This window comes from Oreochromis niloticus, linkage group LG12 (assembly GCF_001858045.2).
Source record: "Oreochromis niloticus isolate F11D_XX linkage group LG12, O_niloticus_UMD_NMBU, whole genome shotgun sequence".
In the NCBI taxonomy this organism is placed as follows: Eukaryota; Metazoa; Chordata; class Actinopteri; order Cichliformes; family Cichlidae; genus Oreochromis; species Oreochromis niloticus.
The window spans coordinates 8,803,388-8,819,917 of record NC_031977.2 but is presented as its reverse complement, the minus strand read 5'-3'; the positions used below and the strand labels follow the sequence as shown (position 1 = coordinate 8,819,917).

The following is a 16,530-nucleotide window of genomic DNA, read 5'->3' as shown; positions in this document are numbered from 1 at the left end:
TTTATTTTGTACTAAATAGCTAATGTTAGCATGCTACATTGATGAAATAAGATGGCAAAAATTATGGTGAATGTTACTTGCTGAACATTAGCATATAAAGTTCTTAATGTAGGCATTTTAATGTTGAAACACTGCAATGGCTTGTCTACAGGGGGCATCTGAGTGCTGCCAAAGCATGGGGTGACCTGGCCTTAAGACATGAATGGAAGCTGTTGCTGCTGCTGCTAACAAGTTCATTTTGTTACACAAACTATCTCTGTATAGTTATACAGCCTCACAGTGCCAGCAGTGTGATTGTATATACAGTATAACTAACTGCCCTGACTGGAGACTCGTCTCTTGCTTTGCCAGTTCTCTGTGATCCTGAAGTAGATACGCAGTTAAGACTGATGGATGGATGGTCCTATTGCACCACCCAAGACACTCAGACATATGTGTTTCAGCAACAGCATCTTTTTTCCTGGAAAAGATCTGGGCTGGTGGTTGCACAACAGTGCAGTGGTTAGCATCATTACCTCACAGCAAGAAGGGTCTGGATTCAAATCTACCAGCTCACTGGGGCATTTTGGTGTGTATAGTCTGCCTGTGCTTCCACGGCTTCCTCCACAGTCCAAGGACAGTCTTGTTTGTATAACTGATGATTCTAAATAGGTTGTAGCTACGAATGGGAGCATAAATGGTTCTCTGTCTCTGTGTGTTATCCCTGCAATAGGGTGGTGATCGACCCTGAATTGGACAAGCAATGAAAAAAAATGGATGGATGAATCTGGAATAATACCACAAATACACAGTAGCCTTCATAAACAAACACAAAACACTGGAATCATGACTGTGGATCATGGATCTGGATGATTTCAGGAACAAAACAGGCCAAGTTCTCAATCTGGCATATTCCTTCCCAGCAGGACGGAACCGTTTGATAGACTCAATTTAGAAAAATTCCTTTGAGTCCTTCATCTTGTCCTGTTCGTGCTACTCATCACTGACAGCAAATCTGAGTGACTGTGGGGCAGTACACTGTGGGGAGTTGGCAACAGAAAACAGAGCTAAGATTTGAGAGCAGTCAGGTAAGGTGTCAGGATGAGAAATTCTTGCACGGGCTCGACCCCACAGATCAGCAACAATGTGCAGTGACAAGAGGCAGGTGGAGATTGACTGCTGCTCTAACTGGCTTAGACAGCACAGGAACACCTGACTGTGCTTGAGTCTACACTCACAGACCAACTGCTGTCAGTCTTCACTTTGCACCCTGCTGCACTGCCAGAGACTTAACAAACTGACATAGGCAAGCTGTGCAATTTAGTTCCCACCTCACCCACACTTCACGACTTCACTCAAGTCTCAGGCTGTCCTCGCACATAGTCACACAGAGCAACTTTTGTGCACTTAGTGGAAGAATGCAGATTAAACTTGTACTGTCACATTCATCAAGCTACCGTTACATCCCGTGATTTTCAGCGGATGCCTCACATCAGCCACCCGAAGTTGCATTTCACTCAAATTTTTTTTGATACAAATATGCCCGTGATTTAAAAAGGAAACCATATAATATTAAATAATGCTGAATATGCTGAAAGTTAGAAGAATATTCAAGATTTCAGAAAAATGAAAGAAAAACCCATCGACTGTATACTATGCTAACGCGCTACTTCAGGTGGATCACAGGTGCACAGAACTATAATATTCACAGGCAAGAGAATGTCTATACACTGCACACAGAAATCATGTTTAGTTTTTATATATTCCAACTTTGTTTGATCATCTTTCTGTCCTTGCTGTTTAGTAATTAGAAACATTATATTCTATTAGTCTGGTGATTTATATCTATTTTAATATGATTTTAGGGGTGAGGAAACTAACTGGGTAATTACCACAATTTGTGGGCTAGTAATGGCTAGATTAGGTCATTATAAAACTTTAGTGCTAAATACATTTCTGGCAAATGATGAAGATATGCTGAATTATTCAATTTATATGATTAATAGCCCAAGGGTCGTCAGGTCCTGCGCGGACCAACTGTGTGGGGTGATCAAGCACCTCTTCAACCTGAGCCTGAGGCTGGGAAGAGTCCCACAGCTCTGGAAAACCTCCTGTGTTGTTCCAGTGCCAAAGACTTCACGCCCCAAGGACCTCAACAGCTACAGGCCGGTGGCTCTGACATCCCACCTGATGAAGACCCTGGAGCGGCTGGTCCTGGCTCAGCTTCGGCGCCTGGTGAGCTCATCACTGGACCCACTTCAGTTTGCCTACCAGCCTGGCATTGGAGCGGATGATGCCGTCATTCACCTCCTACATTGTTCCCTTGCTCACCTGGAGACCGCTGGGAGCACTGTGAGAATCATGTTCTTTGATTTCTCCAGTGCCTTCAACACCATTCTTCCCTCGGTTCTGAAGGACAAGCTGGAGAACTCTGGAGTGGACCATCACCTCACTACCTGGATTTTGGACTACCTCACCGACCGACCACAGTATGTGAGGACTCAGGGCTGTGTGTCGGACAGGGTCGTCTGCAGTATGGGGGCCCCACAGGGAACGGTTCTGGCTCCGTTCCTCTTCACCATCTACACTGCAGACTTCTCCCACAACTCCACCCAGTGCTTCCTGCAGAAGTTCTCTGATGACTCTGCAATAGTCGGCCTCATCACTGATGGGGACGACAAGGAGTACAGAGGACTGACTCAAGACTTTGTGGACTGGTACCAGCTGAACTACATCCAGATCAATGCCAGTAAAACCAAGGAGCTGGTGGTAGACTTCCGCAGGCACAAGCATCCTCCACTGCAACCACTGAACATCCAAGGTATGGACATCGAGGCTATGGACAGCTACAGGTACCTTGGTGTTCATCTGAACAACAAACTGGACTGGACTCATAACTCAGACGCCCTCTACAGGAAAGGGCAGAGCAGGCTGTACCTGCTGCGGAGACTCAGGTCGTTTGGAGTGGAGGGCCCACTCCTGAAGACCTTCTATCACTCTGTGGTGGCCTCAGCCATCTTCTATGGTGTGGTCTGCTGGGGTGGCAGCATCTCTGCCGGGGACAGGAAGAGACTGAACAGGCTGATCTGAAGGGCCAGCTCTGTTCTGGGATGCCCTCTGGACCCAGTGGAGGTGGTGAGTGACAGGAGAATGGTGGCTAAGCTGTCATCACTGCTGGACAACATCTCCCACCCCATGCAGGAGACTCTGACAGCACTGAGCAGCTCCTTCAGTGGGAGACTGCGGCACCCACGGTGTGGGACAGAGAGATTTCGCAGGTCTTTCCTCCCCACTGCTGTCAGACTCCACAATAAAGACTTTTGCAGCTGATCAAACACACAAACCCACACATGTGCAATAAGACTGCTATATGTGCAATTCTTCTTCTGACGAAGTTGTATTTTTGTATTTTCCTACTCAGTTGTATATAGTATTTGTATTTCCATTTTATTCTATTGTATATATTATTCTATTCTATTTTATTCTACTGTATATGGTATTTTATTTTATTTTATTGTATTGTATTGCTTTCCAGTGTTTTCTAATTTCTGCTACATAACTTTGCACTTTGCTGTAACAAAACAAATTTCCTGTCACGTCCGGTGTGGCAGACGTGTGGAGTAGTAGGGAGGACCCAAGTTGCAGCAGCTCTGGTGCAGGTGAGTTTATTTAACAGAAGAAAATACAAACATCAGTGGCGAGGGTGAACTAGAAACTAAGAAAACCTAAACTGGAAAAACTAACAGAAACTAACCGGAAACAGATATGCAGGGAGGCACAGGGAAATCCATAGGAAGACGGAGAGACGTAGGGAGACCGAGGGAAACAACACAGACGAAGCAGCAACTACAAAGACAGAAGACGCGACTTAAATACACACAGAGAAACACAGGGAGATTACACACAGGTGGTGGACACAGCTGGGAGTAATTAACAAGACGAGACAAGAGGTAAAACCGAACACATACACCTGAGACGCAGACCTTCACAATAAAACGGGAAACAAGAGATCACCACACAAAGACGCAGACCCGACACTGAGAGACACATGGAACTAAACCCACACAAAACATGAGAACATAAAACCTGCGAACAAAACCCCAAAACCAGAATCACAGTAATATAATATATCACAAATAATCAAAACCCGGACAACCCCAACACACTCAAACATGCAAAATAAACCAAAACATAAGGAACTCAAAATACTGGGTCCACCGGACCCAGAACCATGACATTTCCCACCTGTGGGACTAATAAAGGTCATCTTATCTTATCTTATCTTATCTTATCTTATCTTATCTTATCTTATCTTATCTTATCTTAATGATGTACACTGAATTTTCTGACCACTGAAGGAAATGTCCATTATTGACATAGAGGATACAAAACTGAACAGATGAAAGTGCCCGTTAACTACAGAGATGGTAAGTAAAACATTTTACAGTTCTTTAAAATTGTAAAATGTTCTGATTTACAAATGCTGGAATTCCCCATAAGGTTAATAGAAAATTGCACTGGTAATTTTCTGGTCAGACCTCGGTCTATTCTATGATTTTTTTCTTTGTTACAGTGTATAAACTTTCTTTAGTCGCTCCATTGTATAGTGATTAACACTTTCACCTTGCATGTGAAAGATCTCTGGTTTGATTCCAGGAAGAGACACAACCCAGCACTTCTAAAGTCGGTTCCAAGTCTGGATAAATGGAGGAGTTTTATCCAAAATCCTCCTTCCCATAATGACAAAATGAAACTAAATGGCAAAGCGACTGAGTTGATTGAACGCATAATAACCAACTCACAGTGGCTTTAATATAACTGTTTTGTGCTTTGTTAACTTGCATAAAAGCCCGCTACTTAATGTTCCTCAGCCCGACAATGGAACTGCATTTTAAATCTGCGTCTTGCACACAATTACAAAGAATTAATTCACACCAAATGGTGGCCTTTACAGGTTGAGGCATTTACTGTCATTTCATAGGCTGCTGGTTGCAAAAGGCAGCCCATTATCCTCAATCTCACCAAACTGCTGTTTTCTTTCACTGTTCTCAAAAGGCAGCGAGACAGCAATTGAGGTAGTTGAGCAGATGACAAGCAGCTGACCTGCCCTGGTCACTGTGTGAGATGTATACGAACAAAACGACAGACAATTGATGTGTGGCGAATACGTTTAAGTGAGTCTGATAAAAGAACAAACTTATTCTAATCTTACTAATCATTTCAAGTCTGTCCATCCACGAAATAATCGATTGCTGACATTTCTTTGCATCCTAAAATATTTTATTAGATAGGCTATTTCATGAGATTGCAAGCCTAATAATAACTCCATGTGGCAGATTTGGTTTAAAAATAATATTCTGTACTATTCTTTCTTCTTTTTTTAATTATTATTATTTTATGCCACACTGTTCCAAGTGGGAGTTTTAATTCTGGAAAATCAAGTCTGTCTGAAAAATGTAGCTAGCAATATGTTCTTACCACCACGAATACTGTAGCCTATTTATAAAAGAAAATCCACTTAAACGAAACCTGGCACTGAAATGGGAAGATGCAAAAATATCAGACCTCCATGTGAATGGGCTTGTAGGTTAATCACAATGTCTGCAAAGTCTTTAAGATCCCAAAAAACAGCGGATGATTTTAGGAAGTGCTACTATTGTGATATGCTTAACATATTAAGGGAACGTGGAGCATTAGACCATATGGGGGCCTTTCCACACACATTCACACTCTTACTGATTGGCCTCAAAGATGCAGTGCAGAACAATCGACAGGCTTATCCGATACAAGCCGTGTAGGAGGGCTTCTTGGCAGCCAGCATTGTGAACATGTGTGCAAATACAAGGCATCAAGTCCATGCTCTCATACCCGAGTTACAAAAAAATCTGCTATGCAAAAGAAGGGTTATATCTACTTCGTTCACTTTGAAGTGTACAGGAGAGGCTGCCCTCATACGCAGGTCCTTTGATGCTTGCAACCTTAAAAGCAGACATTTACTTTCCAGCTCTATGACAAAACCTAATTACAGGTTGCTGCCTCCACAAAATAAAATGAGGGGAGAAAACTTCTTGGTGACACTTAGATAACTTGTCTGCATTTGCCACGGGCCCATCCCCGTAGGAAGTCCCATAGACAGTGAACAGACTCTCGTGCTGTGATTGGCCATGGGTGGTGGCCGTGGGAGGAAGTTGATATTTCAGGACGCACCACATAAATTGGATTAACACATAATTGACATGTTTACTGGTGTATTTATAGCATCCCTTTTTAATTAGAAGGTGGGAAACGAGGCTACATTTATGGCCCTGATTATATTTGAGGATGTAACATCCGGGTACACGTGTGTCCAAACTATCTTAGAAATCAGATTTACATCGATGTGTGTTTGGAATTATCTGAGAGTAGCTTTGATAAGTTACAGGTAAAAGAAATAACTAGTCTGTTACATTAAAAGTCTGAAATTGTAAATGCAATAGAAATTCAGCAACTACCCATATATCCATCTTATAGTTAGAGAAGGGAAGCATTGGAGAATATTTAATAATATTTAATGTATGATTTTCTTAAATTAATTATTTTGTTCCCACAGTGAATAACTGTAAAAATAAATCTTTTTAATTAAGCTCTCTGCCTGTGCTAATTACCCTGTTTTACTGTTTGTTACATTCACAGTCTTCAGTGCAAATGACAATGATGCTATTAAGCTCACTGTGATGATGCTTAGAGGTAAGCACACACTTAAAAAATGTACAATATGAAAATCCCAACATTCACCTTGCAAAAACAAAAAAATAGTTTAATGCATGCTTTCTTTTATTAAGAAATATTAAATGAAAGCCTAAATGTACATTCAGTGAAAATATCACATGGCTCCTTTAATTTTGTATGAGGTGCAGGTGTTTCCAACCTTAATGGAACCACCTGCACCGTTTTTAGGGGCTTTAAGAAGGAAACTGTGGCAGTTCACAAAATTCAGCAAAATAATAATAATAATAAACTTCATTGCAATTTTTTTATTTCTTATTTCTTACCTGGTTAAAATCGTCTCAGGACATCCAGTCCTTCCGTTGACATGTTGGAAACCACAGCTGTGTACTTTATTCTGTTAACGCAGTGTAAATGTTAATGCACACATTTTTTGTTTTTGGTTGAAAGTCAGACTCATACTTTCCAAAAGTTTTTGCACCAACATGTGACGTGTCATCAGCTACAAAACATATTGTATATAAATGAACTTGACTTTGTCATGTACTGAAAGAAACACAAACAGTATTTTAAACACAATAAATGTGGACTAATCATGTATTAACGGAGTTGAATAGAAATGCAAGCAAATATTACAAGTTCCTGGTCACCATAATTGTCCTATGCAGTATCAAACAAAGACTATCTCCTAATCGATAATTATTATTATTATTTGCATGTGCAGCAGGTACATGGAGGGTAGCAAAATCACAGTACTTTAAATTCCTTTTCCCCCATGCTTAATCAGAGCTTCCTCGCTTAATTGCTGGGACAGATTAAAAATAGCAAAGCGTGAGTGAATCGTCCCCACATCAACCCCCACAGCTTGTCAGAGCTGGCAACTGAGCCTTTGGGCAGCATATGTGAAAGACTCTCTGCTACTATCCTTCTCCCTTAGATGAATGTACTACATCAAATGAAAATAGTTCATCCCGTTCACCGACAGCGATGACACACATCAGGCGCCAGCGCAGGAGGCCAGACACGGTGACCAAGAGGGCAGGCGCTCCTCGCAGGCGCAGTGGTGCTCACTCCCCGAGAGTAACGCCCGTTGACATGGTTGCCGGGAGTCTGAAGGTCTTAGGGGCAGCACACAAGATCCACCAGCGCTGCCTCCTATTTGTGTGCTGAAACAAAATGTCAGCGTGCGGGTTGAGGCTGTGTTGCTGCTCTTTACTCCAGGGAATTTGAAACTCCTTTTTTTGACTCTGAACCCTAAATAGACATTAGTCCACAAAGGGACAGTTAACTAGATTTTTCCCCTGTGATCATCATATGGGGTTTTTTGTTGTCAGCAGGGCTGAATTGCATAACATTGTTCAACTGACTTGGAGAGCCACTCATAGTGCAAATGAAAGAATATAATTAGGAATGTCCTTATGTTAGATTTGGGTACCGTCCCACCAAACCATTCGACAGACGGTGAAATCAAGGAAATGGCCAAATGTCCCGCCAAGGCTTATTTTTGGATTCATGTAATAACAGTAATAATATTAAAAGTGGCACATTTAAAGCGTTTTCCAAGAGATTTTACACAGGAATGAGTTGAAAACATTTCGAAAAATCACATTTGTGTTGAGATTGTATGTCGCTGCAGTTGTGTCATGATGAACAGTAACAGCGTTCTTGTGGATTAAATAAAGCTAGCCTAATTTCTCTTGGCAAAATCAGGAAAACTTGCAATGACTTTTGTTGCATTGGACAATGGACAGGAAGTGTCAAAGTTGCTACAATTCACAGTTTACCACAACAGCTCTTCAACCAACGCAAGTAACTATTTTGAGGAGAAAGCTCTGAAAAGCACCTGTTAGCACCTGTCTGCAAATGAAAAGTATCAGTTTTATGTTCTTTCTCCGACCTTTTTAAGGTGAAGGGTTTGCATGTCTGAGTGATCCCACAAGTATGTTGTCTATGATGCATTTGCCCCTGGTATGGTCTCCTGAGGCAAACTGCTCATGAGGGGCAGCGCTAAGTTTAATTCAAAAGACTCCTATAAAGAGCACCACTATACGCTGGATAGGGGGAGGGGGTCATCGGCAAGTGCTTGGAATATTTTTTTTAAATAAATGAGTTTGGCCGCATCATACCTGTGATGTGCAAAGTAATTTTGATGAAGCAGTTTGTATGTGTATGTGAGTGAAGGAATATGTATATATTAAGTACACGCAAAATAAAAAGGCTTGTTTGGTGTCAGCCTTAATAATATGACTGGAATCCATGTTGTTGGTCTTATAAGTTGGTCTTTATGTGTTAAATATATTTGAAGTGGTGATTTGTCTGCGATACAGTGACACTCCTCTACAAACACAACCCAAATATGTCTGTACTGAGACATACCTTCTGACCACAAGATAAGACACATCCTACTTTACTCTTCTTCGTCACTGTTTTTCCCTTGGAGTAAGCAGACAGCTGTCACCCAGACTCTGAATAAAAGCATTTGCTCAAAGCAGACTTAACACAAAGGCATTTCTGGGGCAGACGGGAGGGGCAACCATCCTTAAGAATCCTAGCTGTAGCCCAACAGTCTTGGCGATACTGCTTTAAGAAAGGTCACAAATGTATCAAAGACTTCTAATGGGCTTAAAGGTTGGTCTTTATTTCTATGCATGACATACTGGGTGCATCAGGCATTTGAGGATGCTCCGTGGGGGCTAGAAAGCAAGAAGACCCATGTTGATTGTCTCCTAAATCACTGCAGTCTCAGTCCAAAGAACGAGAACTTCACTGACTTTGCACGAACGGCTTTCATACTAATCTAGGCCACAGTGACATTTTCGGTGTTTCTTTATTTACAAAGTGATGAAATACTTTTACCACTTTCCCCAACTTCTTTCTCAAGGTAATAACAGAGTGGTCACTCAAAGCGCTCGCACACAGTTGTAGACAGATTGACTTTACACAATAAAAAATAGCATTTCGATACAAAATGATACAGCAGTACAGCTTCTTTTTTGGGGGGGAGGAAATGTAGAGCATTTCAAAAAATCGAGGTAGAAAAAAAGCACACACTGCTCGACTGATGATATCGGACATGGGTTCGTACAAGTCACTGAGGAGTTCAAAAGGAAATGTACTGAATTGGGGGGGGCACACATCCTGATTGAGAAGAGAGATAAAAACACTGTCAACAACCAGTGAGGAAAACGAGCCTTAAGAATGTGGAAACGTTTAGTTTGCTCTATTTACCAAGTATGACTGGATAAAAGTGAAAAGCTCCACAGTATCATGGTTTCTGTGCGATGCAGTGTCTGGGTCACCCATGAAACACCGCTGCCACTACTTCTCTTTTGATTTATGTATACAATGGCATGTAAGAAAAATATGTTTCATGCAGACACAAAACAAACTACCTTCAAACACTGAGACGTTCTCACTATGTTGTGTTAAATCAGCATTTTCCACCCCACTTTGTTCTACTTAGAATCACCAAATTTTAAATAACTGGGCGACATCTAGGGTGCTCAAAATAAATTCAGTCAGAGGACCAGCTTGAAGGCTCTGACTTGTGATGGCGTGATATAAGTTTCAGTCCTGTAATACGCCTTAAAGTGATTGCCTCCCGTTTGAAAAATAATCATCGGGGATTTGCGTGGATACACGGTGAGAGGGAAACGCTCAGAAAGCCACGAAACAAACGTTATTTGTTATCAAACATCAATTTTGTTAATATACAGAAATCTGCTTGCCTTATGGTCTCTTTGAAAGCCCTAGAATGATTTATTGTGTTTATATGTCATTTCCTTTGTTACGGCATTATTCCATCATAAATCTGGAACAGGATGGAAATGTGGCATATGCACAAAAGCAGTGTCGACTTGAATAGTCCATCAAGTACGCTCTGTGATTTTCTTTCCAAAAATAGAATGACTGACTCACACACTGAAGTGATCGTGCTGTCTGCAGCGAGCCACTAACACTGACTTTTATCCCGTTAGGCCATATCTGTCTGCAGGCCGGCTGCTTAAGTGTCGCCCTTTAAACGCCGAGTGTACGAGAGCAGCGGCTTTAACCATTCGGTCTTACACCTTGAGAGCTTCGTGTACACCCACGGCGGAAAGCCGACGGTTGATGTTGCGATAACGACACCGGAGAAGGTCACGATAAGTGGAGCGCAGGTCTCGATTGAAGAAGGCGTAGATGAAGGGATTCATTAGCGAGTTGGCGTAACCTAACCACAGGAGCGTGCGCTCCAGCCAGATGGGCACACAGCTACATTCCACTCCGCAGATAAAGGGCCTGGCAGTGGACAGGATAAAGAAGGGCAGCCAGCACACGGCGAAGACGCCCACAATCACCCCCAGTGTCGTGGCCGCTTTTTGTTCCCGCTTGAAGATGGAGATGTTTCTGCGCTCGCGGGTCAGCAGGCGGGACAATGCGGCACACTCCTCTGCCACGCCGGGCGGCTTCAGGCCCTGCATTCGGAGAGCCTCGTTAGCCACTGTTTCGAGACGCTCGCGTCGTGAAAGGTCGGTGAAGCGGTGCTTGGCGCCGCTCTTGCGAGCTGCCCTGAAGATCTTGTAGTACATGACCAGCATGACCAGCATAGGGATATAAAAGGCCACAGCTGTGGAATAGATGGTGTAGCCAAAGTCTTGGCTAATGAGGCACACACCGGCTGTGTGGACGTTTTTGGCCCAGCCACAGAAAGGCGGCAGTGTGATGGATGCTGACACCAGCCAGACTCCCAGGATCATCTTGGCCATCAGCTGACCGTTCTGCCGGGCTGGGTAGGTGAGAGGCCGTGTGATCCCCAGATACCTGTGAGAAAAGGAGACAAATGAAGCATCACTGCTCAGTTGCAGGGATCTTTTTATAAAGTACTAAAAGCAGTTGATGTCACATTGACATCTTCTTTTAAACTCCTCATCTAATATATTCTCTCTGTCATCTCAAAAACAAAATCTTATTAATCATTTATCATTTACAATCCACACGGACCCTTTTAGGCTTGTAGTGTGGTAGCATCAAAGAAACGTCCACTCATTTCAAAGACAGACATCTGAATGAAAGGACTTAAGCCCTGTCATTGCCCGGAGGGTTATTTGCTGCTTTTTCTTTGGCTCTTTGAGCTTGGTAAGTAGAGAACGAGCTATCAATCAAACAGGCAGCTCAGTGGTTTCAAATAGCAGCTGGAGGTGTCAGGGAAAAAAAAAAAAGACAAAATGAGGTGCGAAAGGCTAGAATTTGTACAAAACTGGGAAAATAGCCACTATTCACACAAAATGATAAATCTGTGTGTACAACACAGCATGTTTTGGCGGTACGCCTGCAGCACTCATCAGCACCAGATGCGTCATTGATGAAAACTCTATATTCCACTCTCCGGGCTATTTTATCTGATTTCTGCTTTGCTGTTAATTCTAACATAAAAAATAATGTTAAGGATCGCTGTGATTCACTGTCAAATTACATTCAATGCTTTTCGACTTGGGTCTTTACTCTATTGGCAGGTTTTTAAAAGTTCAGCTTGTTCAAGTCAGGTGTAGTTTTAAAATATTACTTCATCTATAAACATTTTCTCCAGTGTTTGTACAGCTTAGTATTATGCTAGTCACAAATATTACAGCGCTCGGTGCCATCTGCAGCTCATTTTCTGTTACATTCAGATTAAGTATGGACATTAACAAACTTGGCTGTCAAATAACATTATAACACTCCTCAGAAATCATTTCTAGTGCGTTTTTTAAGAGATGCTGGTTGAAGACACATGTGAGTGAAGGTACACAAAATGTCAAAATGCTCTCTAGTCCAGCACCTCTGATGCACACTGGTGCCTATTAACTACTGCCAACACATAATGCAAGTGGTATTGATCTAAATCAGAATGACTCGGAACGGACACCGGGGCTACAACTAGCGCTTTGCTAGGAGCGCTTTATTATACCCTTTCCTCACCACCAACACACACACACAGACACCTAACCCAGATCAGATTTTTTTTAATCGGCTTTAAAAAGCCTCACACGCCTCGTATCAGAACTGCCACGCCGAATGAAACGTCAGTCGTTTATCTGAGACAGGTGTCATTATGTTGTCGCCCATGGCAGGTCTTGTGGGCTGACGGTGGCAGAAAATACTGCGACACTAAAGAAAGAAAGAAAAAGATACCGCTACAACTCGCGACTGATAGTTGCGTTGGTGTAGGTTACCTTTGTCATTGGTTATACGAGACAGTAACTTTTCAGTTTCCATGTAAACTTATGTGCCACACACCATCACACAGTCAGACTCTAAGATCCTTCAGCTCAGGTTATCCGTCCTCAGTGGACGTTATATAACAACTACTTTGTGTTCATTCTTCTAATCCCTCCACTAATCTGAGTAATTTACACCCCTCACTTAAAATGTACTTAAGTTTCACAGGGGAGACTAAACACACCCAGACAACAATGTCAAATAAATATGAAACAGAGCCAAGATGGGTACATGGCATGCTTCTATGGAATTCATAATAGATACGCAGTAATGCAACACTCCTCTCTGAATCCATTACTCAGTAATGAAGATGGTGTTTGTGGTGCTTATTTGGGGGGATATTTGTTTGTCAGTGGGGGGTGGAGGGCAGTTCTCTGCCACCATGACTCATACTCAGACCTTTAGAAGGCAGAGCTGTTTCCAGGCGCACTCTCATTGGACACACAATCTTCTCATCGTCCTTCTGGAGACAATGACTGCGGTTTGGCTAAGAGAGCACGCATTTTAACACTTCATCACACTGCTTCTTGCATGTCTTGCAGCAGGATGAGCTGATGCAAACATCTGTGGGTTTAATCATTCTTATTTTTGCATTCTAAAAATTGAACGTTACTAACCCTTGAGAGTCAGGGTAACAAGATCAATAACAGCAAAAAAACACGTACATGTAAGTGTATTTCCCTTTGCCGCGTACAACGTAACAGTGATAGCTTAATATGGCAGAAACATGCAGAAATAAAAGTCTACTGTTCTTTCTCCCTCTCTCCACTAACTCCTGTGTTTACCAGGTGAACACAGTTAGTCCCCAGCACTGACCCACTGTCACATTATGAGCACTGAGACAAAAAACATAAGTGCGCCACAGAACTGAGCTGAGAAACCAAGCAGGATCGCTACAAGGGATGTTTCCCACATTACACACAGTCACTTAATCCAATGTTGATATTAAAATACTGATTGCAGAAATTGTATTTTCATACACAGGGATGTGCAAAAGTCTTGAACCACACCTCATTCCTTCACATTTTTCTTCCAAGGACCCAGACTTTATTTTTTATTTTTTCACCAGCTTCCTGGTGTTATTTCAAAGTTTTTCTTTAGACACTGGCTTCATTTTAACAAATTTGCAGTCAAGATATTGGACTTTGTTTTGTTTATTTATTAAGCTACTTAACACTGACCTGTGACTCATTCAAGCATCAAAAAGTTACCTAACTAAAGGGATGAACCTGTGTTGTCTCTAGACAGACAAGAACCAAATAGCATTTTATGCACTTGGTTACTAGCAGTCTGTCTTAAAAATATATCATATGTTCTCGTTTCTTTAGTCGAATCTATAAAAAATGCCAAAGATCACATAGTTTGACAGGCACAAAATTGTCTTCAAGAAATAGGAAAAAACCCAGCAAAGACCTGAGAGATATATGTGGCCCTTCAGTTGATAAGATAAGATGACCTTTATTAGTCCCCCAGGTGGGAAATTTGTTGATTACGAGAAGAAAAAGAAAGAGACTCAGAATGAGCAGAGCTGCTGTGCTGCCGCACACGGGGGGCGCCGGAAGAGAGGCTCCATCTACTGTTCACTCAAGCCTCATCAGAAATGGTCTGAGTGAAAGGATGTCTGTCAAGAAGCCATTCTTAAGGAAGGGAGGCACTGAGAAAGGCTAAGTTATGCTTAATAACACAAGAACAGATCGATTTTTTCAGCATGACAATGACTCCAAACACACTGTGAATGCACTAAAAGAAAAAACACGCACACACACTGTCACTCATGGACTGACCTCCCTAGAAGCCAGAGCCCAACATTATTGAAGCTGTGCCTGATCATCTTCACAGAAAAGGGAACAAAAGGCAGAAACATCCAAAGAGGAGCTTTAAATGTCCTTCAAGAAGCCTGGAGAACTATTCCAGAAGACTCCTTAAAGAAATGACGAGAAAGCTTTCCTCAGAGAGTTCAGACTGTGTTGAAGAATAACGGTGGTCATAACAAATATTGACTATAATGTATTTCCAGGTATTTAAAGGGCCGGTTCTTATATAGTGCTTTTTCTACTCAAGCTTTCAAAGCACTTTATACAACATGTCTCATTCATGCTTTTTACTTCATATAAGTGTTTTCTATAAAACATTCACAGTCCATTGAATGTGGATGATCTTGAACTCCAGGCCCAAAGATAACTGGAGCAGCCAGACTTTGAACCACCAAACTTCTGAATAAACGATGACCTGCTTTACCTCCCAAGCAACAGCCTCTCCATTTGCACGTTATAAGTAAAGTGCTGGATCTATTTCCCATGTTAGGAAAACATAAAAGAGAGGTGGTTCAAGACTTATGCATTACTGGACCATCTGTAAGTCTGAATAGAAATCTAGAGCATTTTTCAAAATGCATACCATATTTGAACTTTGCATTATGATGAAAGTATGACCTGAACACAGTCAGTGATGTTTAAATTTTTTTTTATTCACATCTCTGGTAGATACAGCGGCCCTCAGGAATTACCCATCCATAGGCAACCAGAATGCCCAAGCTAATGGACAATTCCATTACCTCCACTAGGCTACCCCATAGAGCACAGTATAGTGTGCTATTTTCTGCTCTGAAACACTGTAACTGGCCCTCTTGTGCAACAGTCGTCAGTCATCTCCAGGAGAACCTCACGAACCTTTTACTTCTGAGAGGGGAAACATGGTGAAATATTTATCCAAGCCACTGGCTGAGAGACAAGGTGGTAAATTTGGAGCTCTGTGTCTGTCAGAATACCTTTTTTCCCACAGAAACTTTCCACTGAAGTCCCTTCACTAAGCCATTTATAATTCTTATGTCAAAGCACAAATGTGCAGGGGAGGGGTTCAACATGAGTTTAAAAATTTTAAGTGTTGCCCATTTTTGGAAGATCTCTGTATTCATCTGCGTGTGATTTAAGCGAGCGGACAGAGAGGTGCAGACGTCACCTGAAATCAAACCGTTTTTTGAGAAACGCAGCTTCATTGCTTTGTGAGTACTGGCCGCTTTCACGCTTGGTTTGATTTATCTAAAGTGAACGAGAGTGCTGAAAATGGGGAAGATCTCGGAAAACACAGTTCAGTGTTCACTCGAGTGTCAGCTGTGTGCAAGATATATCGTAGAAAAGCTTGTTTGCTTATTGATTTGTTAAATACACCGTGTTGTAATATGGGTATTATGAGCTGGACTAAACAAATGTAAAGTTGGACCTCTGGATAAAAAAATGAATAATTAAAAAATAAAATAAAGAAGAAAATAAGAGTACAGTTGTTCAACACATGCATTTATTTATTCTGAGCTTTCTTCAACTGAAGAACAACGGATGTGTTCAGTGAGAGCTCTGGAACATTTCTCCGACATCTGACAACGAGTCAAGTCCTCAAGGAGCGCTTCAGCTCTATTTGAGGAAGCACCATAAGACAGAAATTGAGCTGCTTTTCATCTGACAGAGCACACATGAATTTTCAACAAGGAAGCAAAGGAGCAGCTTTGTCTTTTTCCGAGTTTTACACACAATTTAACATTTTTGTTCTAACACACTTATTATACCTGTTTAGGTCAGGTTCTGTTCTCTTGTGTGATTTCTGCTCATGGTGAGG

The 16,530-nt window shown here is 41.9% G+C and overlaps 1 protein-coding gene across 1 annotated transcript in view; it reads right to left on the bottom strand.

The window, feature by feature from the left end:
• Window positions 1-9,492: 9,492 nt before the first annotated feature.
• Window positions 9,493-16,530, bottom strand: part of htr7c (5-hydroxytryptamine (serotonin) receptor 7c) — a 33,987-nt gene continuing 26,949 nt past the window's right edge. The window contains exon 2 of the mRNA XM_005473025.4: window positions 9,493-11,484. Within this exon, the coding sequence (XP_005473082.1) occupies window positions 10,746-11,484 (739 nt within the window). The 3' untranslated portion in view covers window positions 9,493-10,745. The remainder of the gene's footprint in view (window positions 11,485-16,530) is intronic.